Source organism: Zychaea mexicana (assembly GCF_025766255.1).
Source record: "Zychaea mexicana strain RSA 1403 chromosome Unknown BDB00scaffold_56, whole genome shotgun sequence".
Taxonomy (NCBI): Eukaryota; Fungi; Mucoromycota; class Mucoromycetes; order Mucorales; family Lichtheimiaceae; genus Zychaea; species Zychaea mexicana.
Window position 1 is genome coordinate 112,089 of NW_026516719.1, and position 16,243 is coordinate 128,331.

Sequence of the window (16,243 nt, forward strand, 5' to 3'; positions counted from 1 at the left end):
AAATAATAAGAACGCGATTTTACAAAGTGCCCTCAACAAGCAGTTCGCACAACTTGCAGGCTATACAAAAAGCATGAAGAAAGCAAGAAGAAACAGAAGAAGTATGTATGTAAAAGGGTGAGGGAGGGGAAAACCACCAAATGCCTCTGTCTGAGTGTCCCAGTCTCCCAATCATTTGGCTTATTTGAGTCAATCAACCACAAACCCAAGCCATCATTGGTACCAACGAGCGGGAGCCACAGCGTACACATAGTTTGAGAGTGAAGTGAAAGCAATCGGTTGAAGATTGCTTGTGAGTGGAGAAAGTGAAAGGAAGGACGGAAGGGAGGGAAGACGGAAGGAAGACGGAAGGGTAGACCGAAGGGAAGCACGGGAGAAAGAAGGGAAGAGGAAAGGGAAGGGGTAGGGGTAGGGGAAGGAATTGACTCTCTAAACACCCAAAAGGACGGCCATTTGCTGCTGTTGTCGAATGCTGGAGGAGCTGCTTACTGGATACTCGGATGCTGGGAGCCGAACACTGAAGCTGGGAGCTGATTGCCGAGCGTCGATTGCCGAGAGCCGAATGCCAGACAGTCGATTGCCGATAGTGAGTCCTAGGAGTCGAACGCGATCTACAGTGGCACCTGGCTCCTCATTGCGAACCCCACCATGGCAGACTAGACCAGACAAGCAGACAAGGCATCCAACCGAAAGAACGCTACCATAAGTCTATGGCAAAAAACAGAGAAGCATTTCTCCGCCCTCTGATCTCGCCTGGAGACCGGTTGTGACCAACACCGTTGAACGCCAGACTAGACAGCCCAAAGCAGGGGCCGGTTGTAGGCAGCCAGGGGGACCACGGAAAAAAGGCCGAGACCAGGACCGGCAGAGGCAAGACCAGAACCAAGGGAAGAGCCAAGGGAGTGAAGAGAAAAAAGGAAATGGCCCGAAAAATGTGGGCGTTTTTTTTGGATTCAACCCTTGGGCTTAAAAACACGTCACCTGGCCTGTGATCCGTCAATCAAAAACATGTGAGAAAGCAAACGGTAGGGAAGAAAAAAACATGTGCAGAAGAGACATGGTCAAGCGGTCAAGCGGTCAAGAAGAAGGCGTATGTGGTTCGCGTGTATTGATTGTCCTACGAAATATGTTTCATCGGTATCATGCAGGGCGTGCCCCGACGGTGTCGCCGCCTGTTTTTAAATAGGAAGATACGTGCACCCGTCAAGCCACAAGGTGCGCACAGACACGGTTTGCAGGGTCTCAGCAACAAGATTCCAGAGAAAAAGTCAATGGCAGGTGCCGGGATTGGTTGACATAAATAAAAGCCATGTACACTAAGAAATAATGGCGCAGAAGTTGATGACAGAAGTTGCGTTTGAAGTGGAAGTAAGACAAGAAGGAAGAAAGTGCGTTTGGTTACAGCCAACTGCTTTTATGTCTCCTCAAATACATTCTTTTTGGGAGTCGCAGAGCTCACGTCCTACACACACCTTGAAAGTTTACATCGCACCATTGCAATGGCCGGTCTCCTTTATCCTCTTGGATGTTGGTGAATTCAGTCCGTCCCTCACCAGTTTAGTATATTGGAGGCGAAGATGGGTTTACCGTAAAATCTAATTTACTGTTACTCAAATGTAGAAAGTACCAGATATAGAGTCATTTGATGTGTTCTCTATACTAAGAAGTGCAGTTGGATGTTTCTTATCTCCAGTTGCTTTCTATCAACTTTGCGTTATTATGTGTTGAATGTACCAGTTTTTTTCTTGCGCTCCCTCTCTTTCAAGATCAAATTTGCGCAAACAAGTATAAATGTCACCATAGAACACACCACTTCCATCTTTATATTTTTTAGGGCTCTTTGTTGCTTCTATGAGATTAAGTTTTCTTCTTCCTTTTAAAGTGCTACTACAACCTCAAATTAAGCAGGCAACACCGTCATTACTGCATTGTAGGCCCCTCTTTCTCCCACGACATCTCAATCTTACATACATCACCAAGTACAAATCCAGACAAACATTTGGAGTTTTATACTCTTACCTTCTGTAGGATTATACTGTAGTAGTAGCCATAGTAAGTGAGCACGGCACTAGGGCTCCTTCAGTGGGGCCTTCCTAAAAGATACTGTTTTTTACCCCCTTTTTCTTTCTTGTTGTTGTTGTTTATTCTTTCTTTTTAGTTCCGATGTCATTATGGTCAGGCATTGAAAACTCAAGAGCCGACGCTATAACGCAATGTACATGCTTATTACTGTTTAAAACGTTCTCCTACCTTGCCGAGATCCAATAAGTTACGAAATGTAGAAAAACTCTCATATAAGCTACAGAATGTATTTTGCGTTGTAAAATCGCAGCGACAAAATGGAGGACGCCGACGATGAATAAACTGACAGCAAGGCAGTCAATGCTATATTCTTTACTCTGTACAGTGTAGGTCCTTGCTTTTGGTAACATTTGAGGGCTTTAATAGAAATGGAGGCTGATATGAGAGAAGAAGAAGAATATTGATGCAAATTTGTATACTGATTTAAATAAACAAGAGCATGGGTCCCTCAAGGTCATGTGCTGCTGACCGATCCGGAGCGTAGACAGTTACATTAAACACCGTCTCCTCTCTATATCCAATCAAGCAGACAACATTAAGTGCATTAGACAGCAGCATATATACATGTGCTGCTTTCCCACAAATGTCGAGGACATGGGATGTCTGCCGGGTCGTTGTATATACAGTAAGCCTTTTATTTCGCTATCGCATAAACCAGGGTTTCACTGTAGCATCGACAGCGTGAGATTGACTCAAACCTAAAAAATATATAGAATAGCTTATAAGACTAGTAATAAGGTTTATTTGAATATATGTATACTATCTGGTTTACATAAAAAGACGGTATATACTAACGTCCTCGGGATATGTTGCTGTAGAATATGAGGATATACAAAATAGAAATAGTATAGAGCACAACAGATTGGATCAGGTGAGAGCCGTAATGTGAAGGTAGTAAAACAAGAGAAACCGGTAGTAGTGAACTAGCAGTGGCGTACCAGTGTTATATCTGCAACATATAAGCTATAGTCGAAGCTTATGACGCATGGCTGACTATCCCACGGAAGGCTGTGCACCGAAATCAGGTCGTCGATAACAGCCCGAGGATTTGTAGGAGGTCGTCCGATCGCATTTTCAAAAGTTATCTTTTTCAAACTTGTGCTACAAAGCAATGGTAATATACTGGAGATGTCAACGTCTCGTTGGTCGTTGGGCGCTGGGAGATCTATTCTGGGCGCCTCTATATGAAGTTCGTTCAGGACCAGCAATTCGCCTAGGGCTTGGAGCACACCATAGGAAGGGAGGTAGCAGATTCGACGCAGGGATAAATACTCGATTGCTGTCTTTTTGAGCTTTGTGACAATGTCAAGTATGTCTGTTTCATTCTCGTCGCCCAAGGTTTCTTCGAGCTGCACATCCAGATACTTGATCGTTGATATACTGGCAATTGCATTAAGGTGCTCGAATGTAATGTTCGGGACATTGACTATTCGTACAAACTCAAGATTTGATCCATGTAAGGCTAGGCCTCTGAAAATTTCAGGTCGCAGTATCACTGTAGGTTGCTGCTGCTGCTGTTCTTCTCCTTCATTTTCTTGAACGTGCCAATCAATATTGCAAAGTTCAAGATGCTTCTTCTGTTTCATCAGGTACCATGAAGATTCGCCCAGTTCCTTTAGCGATAACGTTGATTTTTTGATGACAAGTCTTTCTAGTGCAGGAAACCGTTCAAGCATCGTGATGGCGACATGTTCGTCAGAAAACGTGATACCATGCAAATGTAGGCTGTGTAACTGCTGCATCATATCGATGGATCTAATATTCGACCGATCGAGCGTGAGCGGAATACGTTTTATTTTCAACGTATCAAGTGTGGGCGCGTGATTGAGTAATGTAATCATTGTAGAAGAATCGAGGTCAATACCATCACAGATTAACGTGCATAACTGAGTCAGATGTAGAGATTGAACAAGAGATGCCCAACCGAACCCATGGTAGCCGTAATATTCTGAGCCAATAATCTCCAAGTGTTGAAGCATGTGCTGGTTTGTGATCAGAAAAGGAGCAATTTGATCATAGCCAAAATCTTCGCATAGAGAAAGGTGCTTCAATCCCTCTCCATGATCGCGAGTATCATAGTTATTTTTACTGATTGTCATTCGGGTGATGGTTTCTTCGCTAATTTGTTGGTTATAGCTGCCGTTACTCTTGAAACCTATGAGATTTGGGCACCATGATGCTAGCTCGTACTGATACACAAAACTGTCGCTGTTATCGAAACGGTGTTTTGAGTTTAGGTTGTATGTGTCCAACGATGTGGCGATGAAGTATCGGAGCTCGGGGCACTTTTGTAAAATGGGCTGAAGACGGTCTTCTTTGTGCATCGGGGCGTCGAAATGTAAATAAACGATGTTGTTGTTACTGCTGTATTCTCGACCATCGTTCATCGTCAGTGGCGTCATAGTCGATATTGGCTCTTGATTGTACGTCTTACGGTGAACCCGTAGGTCCTGGTTAATTATGTAAACCAAATGGGTGAGTTGCGGGCATACTGATAGTATGATTTGACGCAACGCAACATTTGAAGCATGATATTTCATGTTCAAATGTGTTAACGTCTGTCCCATTTGTCGTAGTAGACCTATGAATACGTCTTGGTCTTCTGTTTTGCATTTGATCAATTCTACGTATAAATAAAATGTGATTAGTTATTAAAAAAACGAGACAACTATCGAATCCGTAGTATTATTTTGTCTGAATTTTCCATGCTTTTACCTAAACCCGTTATTTGATCGCAGCCCAAGTCTAGTAATCTCCGGAGCATAGTATACAACTCATCCTCGTTACTGAAATCGTCAAGTTGAACACATTTAACATGGGCCCCTAGGAAACGATCTCGAGCCTTGTCCTTTATATCGTGGAGGCGTCTACATATTCTAAGAGTTCTCCAGGTACTTCTTGTGTACTGCGGTACGTGATCGTACCAGGCGCAGCTGACGTTCAAGCACTCCATACAATCTTCTTGATTAAGATACGAGAAGATCGCGATGACAATGTCGTAGGGAAGGACATGAATGAATCCGCCATTTTGTTCTGACATTGGCACATGGTGCGATCCGGCATCGTCCTTGGCTGTTGTTGCGTTACCGTTATTGTTCACCATAAAAATCGAAAGTAAAAATGAGAGAAAGATGTTGTAAGTGGCTGCAAGCACATTATATAACAGGAGTAACTACTGGCAACAGTGTGGATGTCACTGCTATGTTCAACGTTGCACAGCGTCACATCTTGGAATATCAATGAGAGTGATCATTTGGTGGCACGGAAATGCAAGCATAATATGCTTGCGTGCATCATTGGTTGGTAAACGACTCTCAATTATATCGCGTGAACAGTTTTTCTTCAGATAAAGTGGAGATAAGTTTAAAGAGAGAACATGTTCCGCAGCTCCGAGCACTATTTATCGAGTGCATCCATCAACTGTTATGTATAAGTACCTTATGCAGAAGAGTGTAAACACAGTAGATTGCTCACACTGCCACAACGTCCATGTACCTTGGTTGTACTTCTCTTTTCGTAAAACGTCACGTCATAGAAATTAAAGACGCCTCCTACATTAGCACACTTTCTGTTGATATCGATAAGTAAATTAGACAAGAGCATCATTTAACACGATTGATGATGCTATACGTATGTATGTAGCTGACGAAAGAGTAGTACATAAGAATTACGTTATATGATGGCTTACATTTATGTCGAGCGTGAACAAAAACACATGCAGCCTATGTGCCGTATTGTTTATTCTAAAACTTTGCTGTGCATGAGGAGCAAAACAGTAACGAAAGCTTATTCTTTTTCAATAAAAGAATAGTAGGGTAATTGCATAACGCGCTATTCATTCTTTTCCTTTCACTTTTTCTTTGTTCCCTATTCTTTGTTCTACAGAGAACACGTAAAAACGTACAAGAGCCGTTTACTACGATGATGACCAGATTTTTTGAGAATAAGGTCGCTGTTATCACCGGCGGGAGCCGTAATTTTGGATATGTAGTTCAACTGTTTTAATACGATGTAGACGAAGCAGACGAGAGAATCATAAAGATCCATGCCCTGGGCGTCTCGTCAAGGTTACCAAAGTAGCTGTGCGCTATTTAGCAAAACGATATGGTGGCATTATTGTCAATACAGCATCGACAACGGGTCTAGGGCTATAGAATAGGTACACTAAAATGTACAACCACCGCTCTATATACTGCTTATGATCTACATTATGATTATACTGAGTCTCTTTCTTTACCTATGTATACATCAAAAGCTATTCGATCGTTTAAATTGCATTAACGCATGCAGAGGTTTCATACATCTACAGTACAAAACATTGCCAAAATACGCATAAATGCAGGCATGAAGATCTTTCGAGTTTATCATATACTAAAATAACCGCTCCCATTAAAATTCATACACTAGTATGTGGTAGCTCTTTGAGCGACAAAGATCAGACAATATGGACTCACGTATATGATATCTGTATACTCTATAAACCTCGAAATGAGTGAAAAATAGTGTGTCCTCACGGAGTCCGTATGTAATTACCTCTCAACTGTTAAAGTGAAAAGTATCAACAGTGGTGTTTTTGACACACACCAGCTGCAACAACGAAACAATTATGGTACACATCGTTAGTTTTAGAGTTGTATTGTTGAGCGATTTCCCTAGTCATCACAGAAAATTTCTTGAAGCAGCAAGCTTATCACGCGACACTTTTGCTCATGGAAAATGAACAGTATAATGACATGTATTTATGTTACTCACTCGTGAAGAGTGATATCGCTTATCTATATATGTTGCTTTATACTATTTTCCTCTTATTTTTAATGTTAACAGGGGTGACACTTAAAGCATTGCCTGGAGACGTGGTTGAAATGCTTAAGGTAAGTGTGGTAGAGCACTCATACTGTGATAAAAGCTACAATAAGAAAGGAGAAGCAGCAACGTTTATTTTGCTGCTCATACGCTTAGTACATCTCCCTACACCGATAAACTATATAGAATCAATTACGCAAGCACTGGTATCAGAAACTCAGTTATCGAGCACAAAGGTGACTTTGACAGAGCTGTGAAAAGTTATTTCGACAAGAAGCAGCCACATTAGTGATGATCTATATTATATTAGCCAAAGCAGCGTAACAGTTTCATGAATCAAGTGTCTATTCTGCGAAAGAGCAGAATGATCCAGAATAAGGTGATATGAATACACCCTTAATCTAAAGTTAGGCGGAAACATTGGCTGTGATTGGTCCCAAGTACGCAACAGCGATTGCCCGCCTTTGTGACGTAAACGGGCTTCAAATTGGAAGGAAAATTGTTTATTTGCCCTTTTTCGAAACTGCGCGCAGTCTGTGAACAACAACGCGATCCCTTTGTCTCGAAAAGAGAAAAAAAAAAGACCTCCACTTTTCTCGTACATGTCTCTCCAGTCTTTGTTACGTCGCGAAGGCTGGAGACAGCAGACGACGACACTAGCATTTCTCGCGTCTGCACAAACACTTTGTCGAAATTGCCTTTCTCGTCGACTCGCCACGCGACCTGCCGTCACACCATGGACATCATTACGCACGATCAGGGCCAATAACAACAACACTAATTATACAACAAGACGAATGTTCCTGTCACGATCACAACAGCAGCAACAGCAACAGCAGCAGCAGCGTTATCAGCACAAGCCACAGTCACCGTCCAGTGCAGTTGACATTGTTGTCCCTGAACCAATTCAACGATTACGAACGCAGTTGTACGATTCACACCTTCCTTCGCGCGACACAATGAAAAGAAAAAGCCGGTCTCGACGTCTTCAGGGTCGAGTATACAATAGCATCATACGGCGTATCCAACGTATCCATATCATGCAGCTATACCGCGAAATCCGTCGAGACCCCCACCTGCTGGCAGCGCTGACGCACGAAGACATCGAGGCAGTGGTCGGATTATTTGCATCGTATTTCCCACACGCAAATGATCAGCAGAGTAAAATGGCAGCAGAGATATTGTACGATTTGAGCATTCACAAACCGGCACAGTTCAGTGGTCAGGATGCGGAGATGCTCGTTTGTTTTTATGCGGCGTATGGCGAGACGACGCAAGCGGAAAAGACGATGCAAGGGTTGATTTATAGAAAGCAAGTGCCTTCACAGCGGGCTTATGAGGCACTTGTTCACTGTCTGGCTGTCAAGGGTGATATGGAAGGTGTTGCGGCGTGGCTGAAAAATATGCAAGCAAACGGGTTGGCACCAACGCAGATGGCGGTGCGTGCGATCGTGGATGGTTGGCTGCGATTGGGAAACGAGGACAAGGCTCTGGAGACGCTAAAGACGCTTGGCAAGGATTCAATTGATGTGGTGCGCAATGCCATTGAGCAAGGACAGGATGATCGGGCAATCCTCAATGTCGGATTGAAGTTGTTTGGACACGGAGCGATTAATGCCTGGCTGTTGGAGGACGCACGGCGGTTTTATCAGTATTTAAGGGAACGAGGGTTGCCTACACAAATGTTGGTGCGGCATCTTGTGGACAAATCGCTACAAACATTCCAGCTAGCACATGCGTACAAGCTATTAGAAGACGCGCGAGCATGTCGGGATAAAAATGGGACACAATTAATAGGGCATAAGCTGCTGAAGTACTACCTGACACGAAGCAATATGACACACGCGTTTCGGCTATGGTCTCAGCTATCCACTGTGATCGAGCCAAATCTGTGCGTTGAACTGTATATGGCGCTAGCAAAAACGAACCGACACGAGCAACTTATGCGGCTATACCGCGCCATCAAGAAACGATACCCTGAGCACATCTCTATAGAGTTGTACAATGCAGGTTTAGCGACATTTGTGCGCACGAAGAGTTACACTTATGCATTCAAGCTCTACCACGACATGAAAAACTCCAAGATATCTCCACAAGACATGCCCAGCGGGACGTTTTACAGCCTCTATGGGTTGTGTGCACAGACAGGTCGTACGCAGATGTTTCGCGAAGTGTTGGAGACCGCTGCTGAGGCTGGCATGGAGATGGATAACAAAGCACTCAGCTCGTTGATGGCATGTTATATCAAGGCGGGCGATATACCGGCAGCAAAGCAAGTCTTTGAAGCGATTGCCGAGTCGCACGGTCCGGATGTGGTCGATTTCAACCTACTGATCCGAGCGACGGCCGAGGAGCAAGAAGAAAACGGGGTGGATTTCAGCAAGATCCTGAAAATCTTACAGCATATGGGCAAAGTGCAAGTCGAGCCCGACGCATCCACGTATCGCACCTTGCTGGATATTTATCGCGAAGGGCAAATCGAGCGCCAGCTCTTTGACCGCTTACTGCCGGACACGAACGCACGCAAGCTGGACGAGGTGTTTGTGAATAACATTGCTCTGACCCGCGAATGCGAACGTCACGGTGTCGATGTTGCAGCGGCCAAGTTCATGAACAATGACCGCGCGGCCTTGTTTCCCGGTACTCCGCATGTGCCTATTCTCGCAGACAGCATGACATACAAGCTGTTGCTGGATGCTTCGGCCGGTCGACCCAAACACATGCATGTGGCGAATCGACTGTATGAAAAGATGCGGAAGAAAGGTTGGATGCCGTACCGGGGTGTCTACGAGCGCATGATTCTGGGATGGGCGCGCAAGGGCCGTATCCAACGTGCACGGAAATTGATGCGAGAGATGGAAGAGGATTTAAATGTTGAGGCCGATCTGCGGATATACACCATGTTGGTGGACGGATTGCTGCTCCAGAACAAGTCCCACGCGGCGATAGAAGTGATTGGAGAAATGCAGACACTAGGTCTTGAAGCGGATCTGGCGTTGCTAGACCGAGTGGAGCGGTTTGAACAAGACAATTACAATAAGGCACTCGCTCCTGCTTAAGTACGCTATAAATAATTATTATACCCTTCTCCTTCCTTTTTTCCTTCAAACACACACTCTCTCACTGCTTGTATGTAAATTACATCGTTCGTCTTTTCTAATAACAAATCACCCTCTCTTTCTCTTTGACGTTGAACATTTCATTGGAACAATCAGGGAGTGGCTGTAGGGTTGCGCCACCTTTTCTTTGTACTCCTGTCTCTTTTTTTATGCACATTTGGTAAATTCTCCTTATGGAAGAGGAAACTTTGTTGATCGTCCTCTCGCTCTCTTTTTCCAACTGTACTACTTTCCAACCTCATTTTCTAACCGACACATCCTTTTCGATTTTGGAGAGGCTAACAGGACAGTGATGCTTGTTCACAGTGCGCCATGTCAACTACTGCCACCTGGAAATAAAAAAAAAATCCAAGATGGTGGGGCCAAAACCCCGAAAACAGGAAATTATAGATGGTGGCTCTCATTGGCATATACAGAGTACACTTACAACCACGTACCTGAGCGATAGTAAAAAGTTCCAAATTATCTTTTTTCACCGGTGCCTAGCTGCAAACTTATCACAGTGCAGTTATCTTTTTGCCTTTCGGACAAATTACGTCTTGTTGTTATCATGAAAGGATGATGGCAAGAGGGTGTTGTTGGAAACGATCTTGTGAAACAGGCAGCCCTGACTCACGACAAAGGGACGCCAACCAAAAAAAAAGAGAGATGCGTCGGATGAATTGAAACTCAAATAACACTTTTGAATATCATACACACTGGGTAACCCAACCTTTTTTTTTCAAATGCTCTTGTGTGACTGATTCCGATCCAGCCCGTGCAATGATAATCGGTTTTGTCAAAGAAAAAGAGGCGCGCCTTCCTTTACTTCTCCACACTTTTTTATTTCTCTTTGTCATAACAGAAACATGTCCTCTGACGCACCACCAAAACGCAAGTATCACTTTATGAAGTAGAACATGGTTTACGTTTTCGCTGCAAAAAAAAAAAGTTGGAAAGGAGTGCTAACACACGCGCACACTACCTCTGTGTCTTCTCTCATACATACATACATACATACATATATACAGCCTTGCCATTCCACTTTCAGTTCTTGGCTGGCGCCATTGCTGGTATTTCCGAAATCTTGACCATGTATCCTTTGGACGGTAAAGTCTACAGGACTTTTCTTTTTATAAAGACGGTGGGGAGTACTTTTGGTTTTGAGTGAAAACCCTGTATTGACATGTTGTGTGCCGTATACCTAGTGGTCAAGACGCGTGCACAGTTGAGCACCACGGGTAACGTCGGCATTGTTCAGAGTCTGAAGGATATCGTCAAGAAGGAAGGGTAAGGAAGCATGGATTATTTTTAAATTTGAAACGTTTATTTTTCCTGCGAGACAACAAGCCCAACGCTAATTTTCTCCCCCGTTTTTTTTTTTTTTAGTCCTGCTACACTTTACCGTGGTATTGCAGCCCCCATTCTCGTCGAAGCACCCAAGCGTGCGACCAAGTTTGCCGCCAACGAACAATACACGACGCTTTACAAAAAGATGTTTGGCATGGACAAGGTTACCCAGCCATTGGCCATTGCCACCGGTGTCAGCGCCGGTGTCACCGAAGCCGTCATCATCGTTCCTTTTGAACTGGTCAAGATCCGCATGCAGGACAAGGCCAATTCTAGCAAATACAACGGTACCATGGATGCGCTGCGAAAGATCTTGAAGCAAGAAGGTCCTTTGGCTTTGTACAATGGTTTGGAGGCCACCATCTGGCGTCATGCTGCTTGGAACGGTGGTTATTTTGGTGTCATTTTCGGTGTCAAGGATATCTTGCCCAAGCCAAAGGTAAAACGCATGTAGGGTGGATGGGAACACAAAAGATTTTCCCTACTCTGTTACTTACAAACAAAAAATGGTCTTTCTACATGTAGACCAAGAACGAACAGTTGGCAAATAACTTTGTCGCCGGCACCATCGGTGGTACCTTTGGTACTATGCTCAATACCCCCATGGATGTCGTCAAGACTAGAATCCAAGGCTACACCGGTGTTGGACCCAAGAAATACAGCTGGACCGTGCCATCGTTGGCTTTGGTCGCCAAGGAAGAAGGGTAAACCTAATGTTGGGTCGTGGGGGGGGGTTAGGAAGCCGAGACAAAATCATCCTTTTTTTGGAGGGAACGATGGGTTGTTATGGTTACGTGTTTGTATTAACAATACGGGTTTAGTGTTGCTGCTTTATATCGTGGTTTCACCGCAAAGGTGCTTCGTCTTGGTCCTGGGTAAGTTGTTGCTTTGCAAGGATACGAATAGAGTTAAAATACTGATCCAAATTCATTGATTTGTGTAGTGGCGGTATTCTGTTGGTTGTCTTTGACACTGTATCTACTTTTATGCGCAAGCACTTTATGTAAACAACAACAACAACAACGATTCGAAAAAAAGAAAAAACAAAATTGCAATAGAATTTGTAAAGTATCATAATCATTAAGAAAAAAAAAAGTTACTATCTATTATTTGCTATTACAAGAGAATTATACAACATGGGGTCGCCGAAGGAGGTTGAGACTGTATACTCGGGTAACATGTTCTTCTGGATGTAACATGCTTACATGGATCGTCGGACACTCATTGTCGTCGTGTGATACGTGGACGCAGCGAATGTGGCAGCCAGCAATCACTTGTACCACCTTGCCCTGTTTCGTTTAGCAATAGTAGTAATAGTGGTAGTAAGTATCTCCAAAATTAACCCTCAATATCAATCTTATTACCGTTTCAACATGTCGCACTTCAATCACAGAGTGCGAGAATCCAATTAGGTAAGGAAATACAATGGCTACACGTTGCACGCGACTTTCAAACTCGATGCGATCCTGTATTTGCATGCGTAGTAGCTGCTGCTGCTGCTGCTGATGATGATGATGATCTGGAAAAAAGTTGACGGATTGGGCTGTTCGAGAGTCATAGACATAACCACCATGCGTCGCAAACGGTACAAAGCCATTAACAACAACGGGTGTGTTGCCGTTATTGTTACAGTTACTACTACTACTACTACTACTAATAGTAGTACCACTACTGCTAGTGTTGCTGTTGCTACTCTTATCGGTGATATTCAATTTCTTCCAATGTTCGTCTTGGGATATGCGACAAACACCTTGTGTGGGCGATAGTAAAAATACAGTGTTGTGTGCAATCTGGACATGCACCGCGTCTTTGACATCGAGTCGGTACTCTTTCAACTTTCGAAAACTGGCGGCTTGTTTATACTGGACAATGACTAACCGTTGATGTCGATGCCGTCGTTTCCGTGTCAAGTAGCAGAGGACGGTCTTTTTGTCGAGTACACCCACAGCAAATGAAGTGACTGCGGATCGACGCACGAAGCCCCAGCGTCGGTGGATGGCGAGGCGTTGGCATATCATTTTCAGATCGTAGGCTATCAGTGCGTTGCGTCGATGGTAGGCTCGGACTAACAGGATTGAATTGTCGAGAATGGCAAGTTGCTGGCAGTCGTCATGCGGTACTGCGAGCCAAAAGTCTTGCGATCCACCATCGCGTGGCCCAACCCACACACCGTATTGTGTGCCTAGCGCCAACATGGCTTGTCCCGTTTCATCATTGACTATAGCCAAACAATGAAACCAACCACCCCCCCCCCCAGATTCATGCATTTTTTTAGTATGATTGAACTCCTATATTCCCTGATTTTTGCCTCCTTGGGGTGATCGATGACCGAGAAAGAAAGGGGGGGGGGTGGGAGGAAAGTGCGGGGAATCATACTGACATACCAAAGGGAAGCGTGCACCATATCCGACCACAGCCTGTAGGAAACTTGGCACTTCCTCCGACCATGATAGACTGCCGACTTGATCCGGTAGCTACTTCACACAACGGATTCAATCCAAAGGGCGCTCTATGCTCAATGGCCCCTTGAGCATTGTGGGATGCGGTCACCAGCCGCTCGCACCACCGCTCACGTTCCTCCAGCGTCGGGCATGTAAAATGGTAAGTTGACTCTGGATAGCCCAAGTGACTTACTGTGAGCATCCGCAGTCGATGGGTGCGTCGTCGGGCATGTGTAGTGGAAGGTGGAGACGGCGATCGAACTCGCTTAACAGCGATTTCGGCAGGGGCCGTTTTCTGATGGAAACTTTGTCGGAAGCGTCGGAGACGAGCCCGGATGTAAAGTCCTGTCACGCTGTCTTCTGCGACCCAATGTTCCTGTTGAGCTGCTGCCAACACTTCCTGGTGTTGCTCTTGCAACTGTTGGAGACGTATCCGTTTTCTCTGTTGCTGCTGCTGCTGCTGCTGTTGTTGTTGTTGTATGTGTGCTCGTCGAGGCAATTCAATCCGAAGCATGTGAAGAGGAATCGGAGGCCCGGCAACAATGTACGTGTCATCACGCGGGCGCGTGACCACGAGCAAATGCGTAAATAGAAAGACATAGCATGGTGTGGCAGTAAAGGAATGGGAAGAGCGGGCCAACAAGAGCCGACCCTCGTGCAAAAGAACTGCATCGTCGTCCACGATCTGCTGCAAGGTTGTCGGGATATGCTCCGGGATCCGTAACGACGTCATGATTTGCAGTCGTCGTGTCTCAATCTCGGCCTGTCTCGTTACCTCGTTCATGCGCGCCAATAAATCCTTGAGCTCAGCCAATGCAGCGCGCAGGCTTAGCAAATCGCCTTCGTCGGTTGTGTATTTGTACAGAGCCTTGACGAGCAGTCGATATTTGCCCATCCGTAGTGTCGGCAGCGTTAAATAATGGCGCAGGCCAAGCCGTCGCGTGCATTCCTGTGCGTTCTGCTGGTCAACATAGGCGCGAAACGGATAGCTGCTTGCGAGTTCGTGTTGGACAATGTACCATGCCTTGACATGGTTGGCTGCGTACAGACTGTAGGGCTCCATGAGTCGCGACACGTGCTGGAAAACAACATTGCCAGCACCCGTTTCGGCGTCAAACATGGGCGGTTGACTTTTTTGCAATTTGGCAAGCTCGGTGCAGCCTTGTTCGTGTATGGCGTAGATGACCTTGTAATTTGCAAACACAACGTCGTGGAAGCGTTCCCGTCGCGTGTGCTCGATGGCAGGCGAATGGTGTTGTAGCAGTGGCTCGGCGTAGATGGTGCGCAAGATGTCGAGGTCGTGGCAGTATTGTTTTTCTGAAAGTAAAATCTCGGCGAGTGCTGCCTGGCGCTTACGTTCTTTGGGCGGCAAGTGGTCCGGCATGCCCTAATTCGGGAAGGAGAGAGTGTGTCAGATGAACAAGGAAAGTTTGGGTTGCATCAGCAGCAGTAGCAGCTGCTGCTACTTTCGTAGCGCAAATAACAAACATTACGTACGTCGTCACTGGGCGGCAACACCACACTCGCGTAGGTGCTGCTGTCGCTACTGCTAAAGGTGTCTGTCCGCATCAATGATGAGCTGCTGTTTACGTTGGGCTCGTCGTGATCGCTGCTGTTGTTGTCGAGGGAATTGGCATTGTATGGACATGAAGGCGAGTAGCATGAGGGTTGTTGTGGAGTGCATCGTGAGGAATAGCACCGCGTCAGTGGTACAAAGACTCCTTGGTCGGCTAAAGTTGACGTGTGGACTTGGTAGTACTGATCGCACGGCACCAATAGTTGATGATCCATCAAGAGATCAAACACTTTGGTGGCTTTGTGTTCATGTTGTGTTTCCATGATATTCAGGATGGCGTCCTAAATTAAATGGGATGGGGGAGGGGGGGGGTTGTTTGTGAGGAGGAGGAGAGAAAGAGTTTACGTTATATAACTATTTTGTTTTATGCTCTATTGTCTCGGCAGCTGGAGCATCCTCATCACTTACCATGGCCTCCTGTCTTGTGATTTGAGCGTAGGTCGCCGCATGGACAAAGCGTGTCGAAAGATGCGATACGAGGCTATTGCTGCTATTGCTGCTGTTGCTGTGGTTATTGTGGTTGTGCTGGTGAGGATGGTGATGGCGAGAATGCTGAGTAGGAGGAAGGGATGACATGGTACTGCATAAGCAAATGGATATGAGAAAGAAGAGCAAAGAACAAGGGGAGGGGGCAGCTCCTTTTAGATGATCGTGGAAAAGGGTCTCTCTTCAACCTTGTTTTTTATATTTTTTTTTTTCAAAAGACTCAAGTGAAACTTACAAACGACATAAGGAGGAACTAAAGGAAAAGAAAGAAAAAAAAAGGATAAAGAGAAAGTGGTTGAGCAGCAAATTCAGTCCAGTTTAGGGATGTTTAAAAAACAATGCTGGGTCAAAGAGGCATCATGTGTGTGCCCAACCCAACTCTCTCTCTCTCTCTCTCTCTCTCTCAT

The 16,243-nt window shown here is 45.2% G+C and overlaps 5 protein-coding genes across 5 annotated transcripts; 2 read left to right on the plus strand and 3 right to left on the minus strand.

The window, feature by feature from the left end:
- Positions 1 to 429: 429 nt before the first annotated feature.
- Positions 430 to 2,170, minus strand: BDB00DRAFT_789415 (uncharacterized protein; the record flags this gene model as incomplete). Its single annotated transcript, XM_053120872.1, has 3 exons — positions 430 to 708; positions 2,020 to 2,035; positions 2,115 to 2,170. The coding sequence occupies 3 exons, from the start codon at positions 2,168 to 2,170 to the stop codon at positions 430 to 432; spliced, it is 351 nt and encodes a 116-aa protein (XP_052977849.1).
- Positions 2,171 to 2,848: 678 nt separating this feature from the next.
- Positions 2,849 to 5,018, minus strand: BDB00DRAFT_832079 (uncharacterized protein). Its single transcript, XM_053124177.1, has 2 exons — positions 4,798 to 5,018; positions 2,849 to 4,705 (listed from the first exon to the last, which is right to left on the minus strand). Exons 1-2 carry the CDS (start codon positions 4,844 to 4,846, stop codon positions 3,006 to 3,008), a joined length of 1,749 nt encoding a protein of 582 aa, XP_052977850.1. The 5' UTR covers positions 4,847 to 5,018; the 3' UTR covers positions 2,849 to 3,005.
- Positions 5,019 to 6,526: 1,508 nt separating this feature from the next.
- On the plus strand, positions 6,527 to 9,944 carry BDB00DRAFT_789417 (uncharacterized protein; the record flags this gene model as incomplete). The annotated part of the gene is made up of 4 exons (XM_053120873.1): positions 6,527 to 6,536; positions 6,907 to 6,953; positions 7,196 to 7,264; positions 7,932 to 9,944. 4 exons carry the CDS (start codon positions 6,527 to 6,529, stop codon positions 9,942 to 9,944), a joined length of 2,139 nt encoding a protein of 712 aa, XP_052977851.1.
- Positions 9,945 to 10,811: 867 nt separating this feature from the next.
- Positions 10,812 to 12,432, plus strand: BDB00DRAFT_832081 (mitochondrial carrier domain-containing protein). Its single transcript, XM_053124178.1, has 7 exons — positions 10,812 to 10,877; positions 11,015 to 11,092; positions 11,192 to 11,273; positions 11,373 to 11,772; positions 11,859 to 12,037; positions 12,155 to 12,208; positions 12,277 to 12,432. The coding sequence occupies exons 1-7, from the start codon at positions 10,853 to 10,855 to the stop codon at positions 12,338 to 12,340; spliced, it is 882 nt and encodes a 293-aa protein (XP_052977852.1). The 5' UTR covers positions 10,812 to 10,852; the 3' UTR covers positions 12,341 to 12,432.
- Positions 12,433 to 16,188, minus strand: BDB00DRAFT_832091 (uncharacterized protein). Its single transcript, XM_053124179.1, has 4 exons — positions 15,759 to 16,188; positions 15,272 to 15,631; positions 13,718 to 15,161; positions 12,433 to 13,551 (listed from the first exon to the last, which is right to left on the minus strand). The coding sequence occupies exons 1-4, from the start codon at positions 15,924 to 15,926 to the stop codon at positions 12,632 to 12,634; spliced, it is 2,892 nt and encodes a 963-aa protein (XP_052977853.1). The 5' UTR covers positions 15,927 to 16,188; the 3' UTR covers positions 12,433 to 12,631.
- Between the last annotated feature and the right edge of the window lie 55 nt (positions 16,189 to 16,243).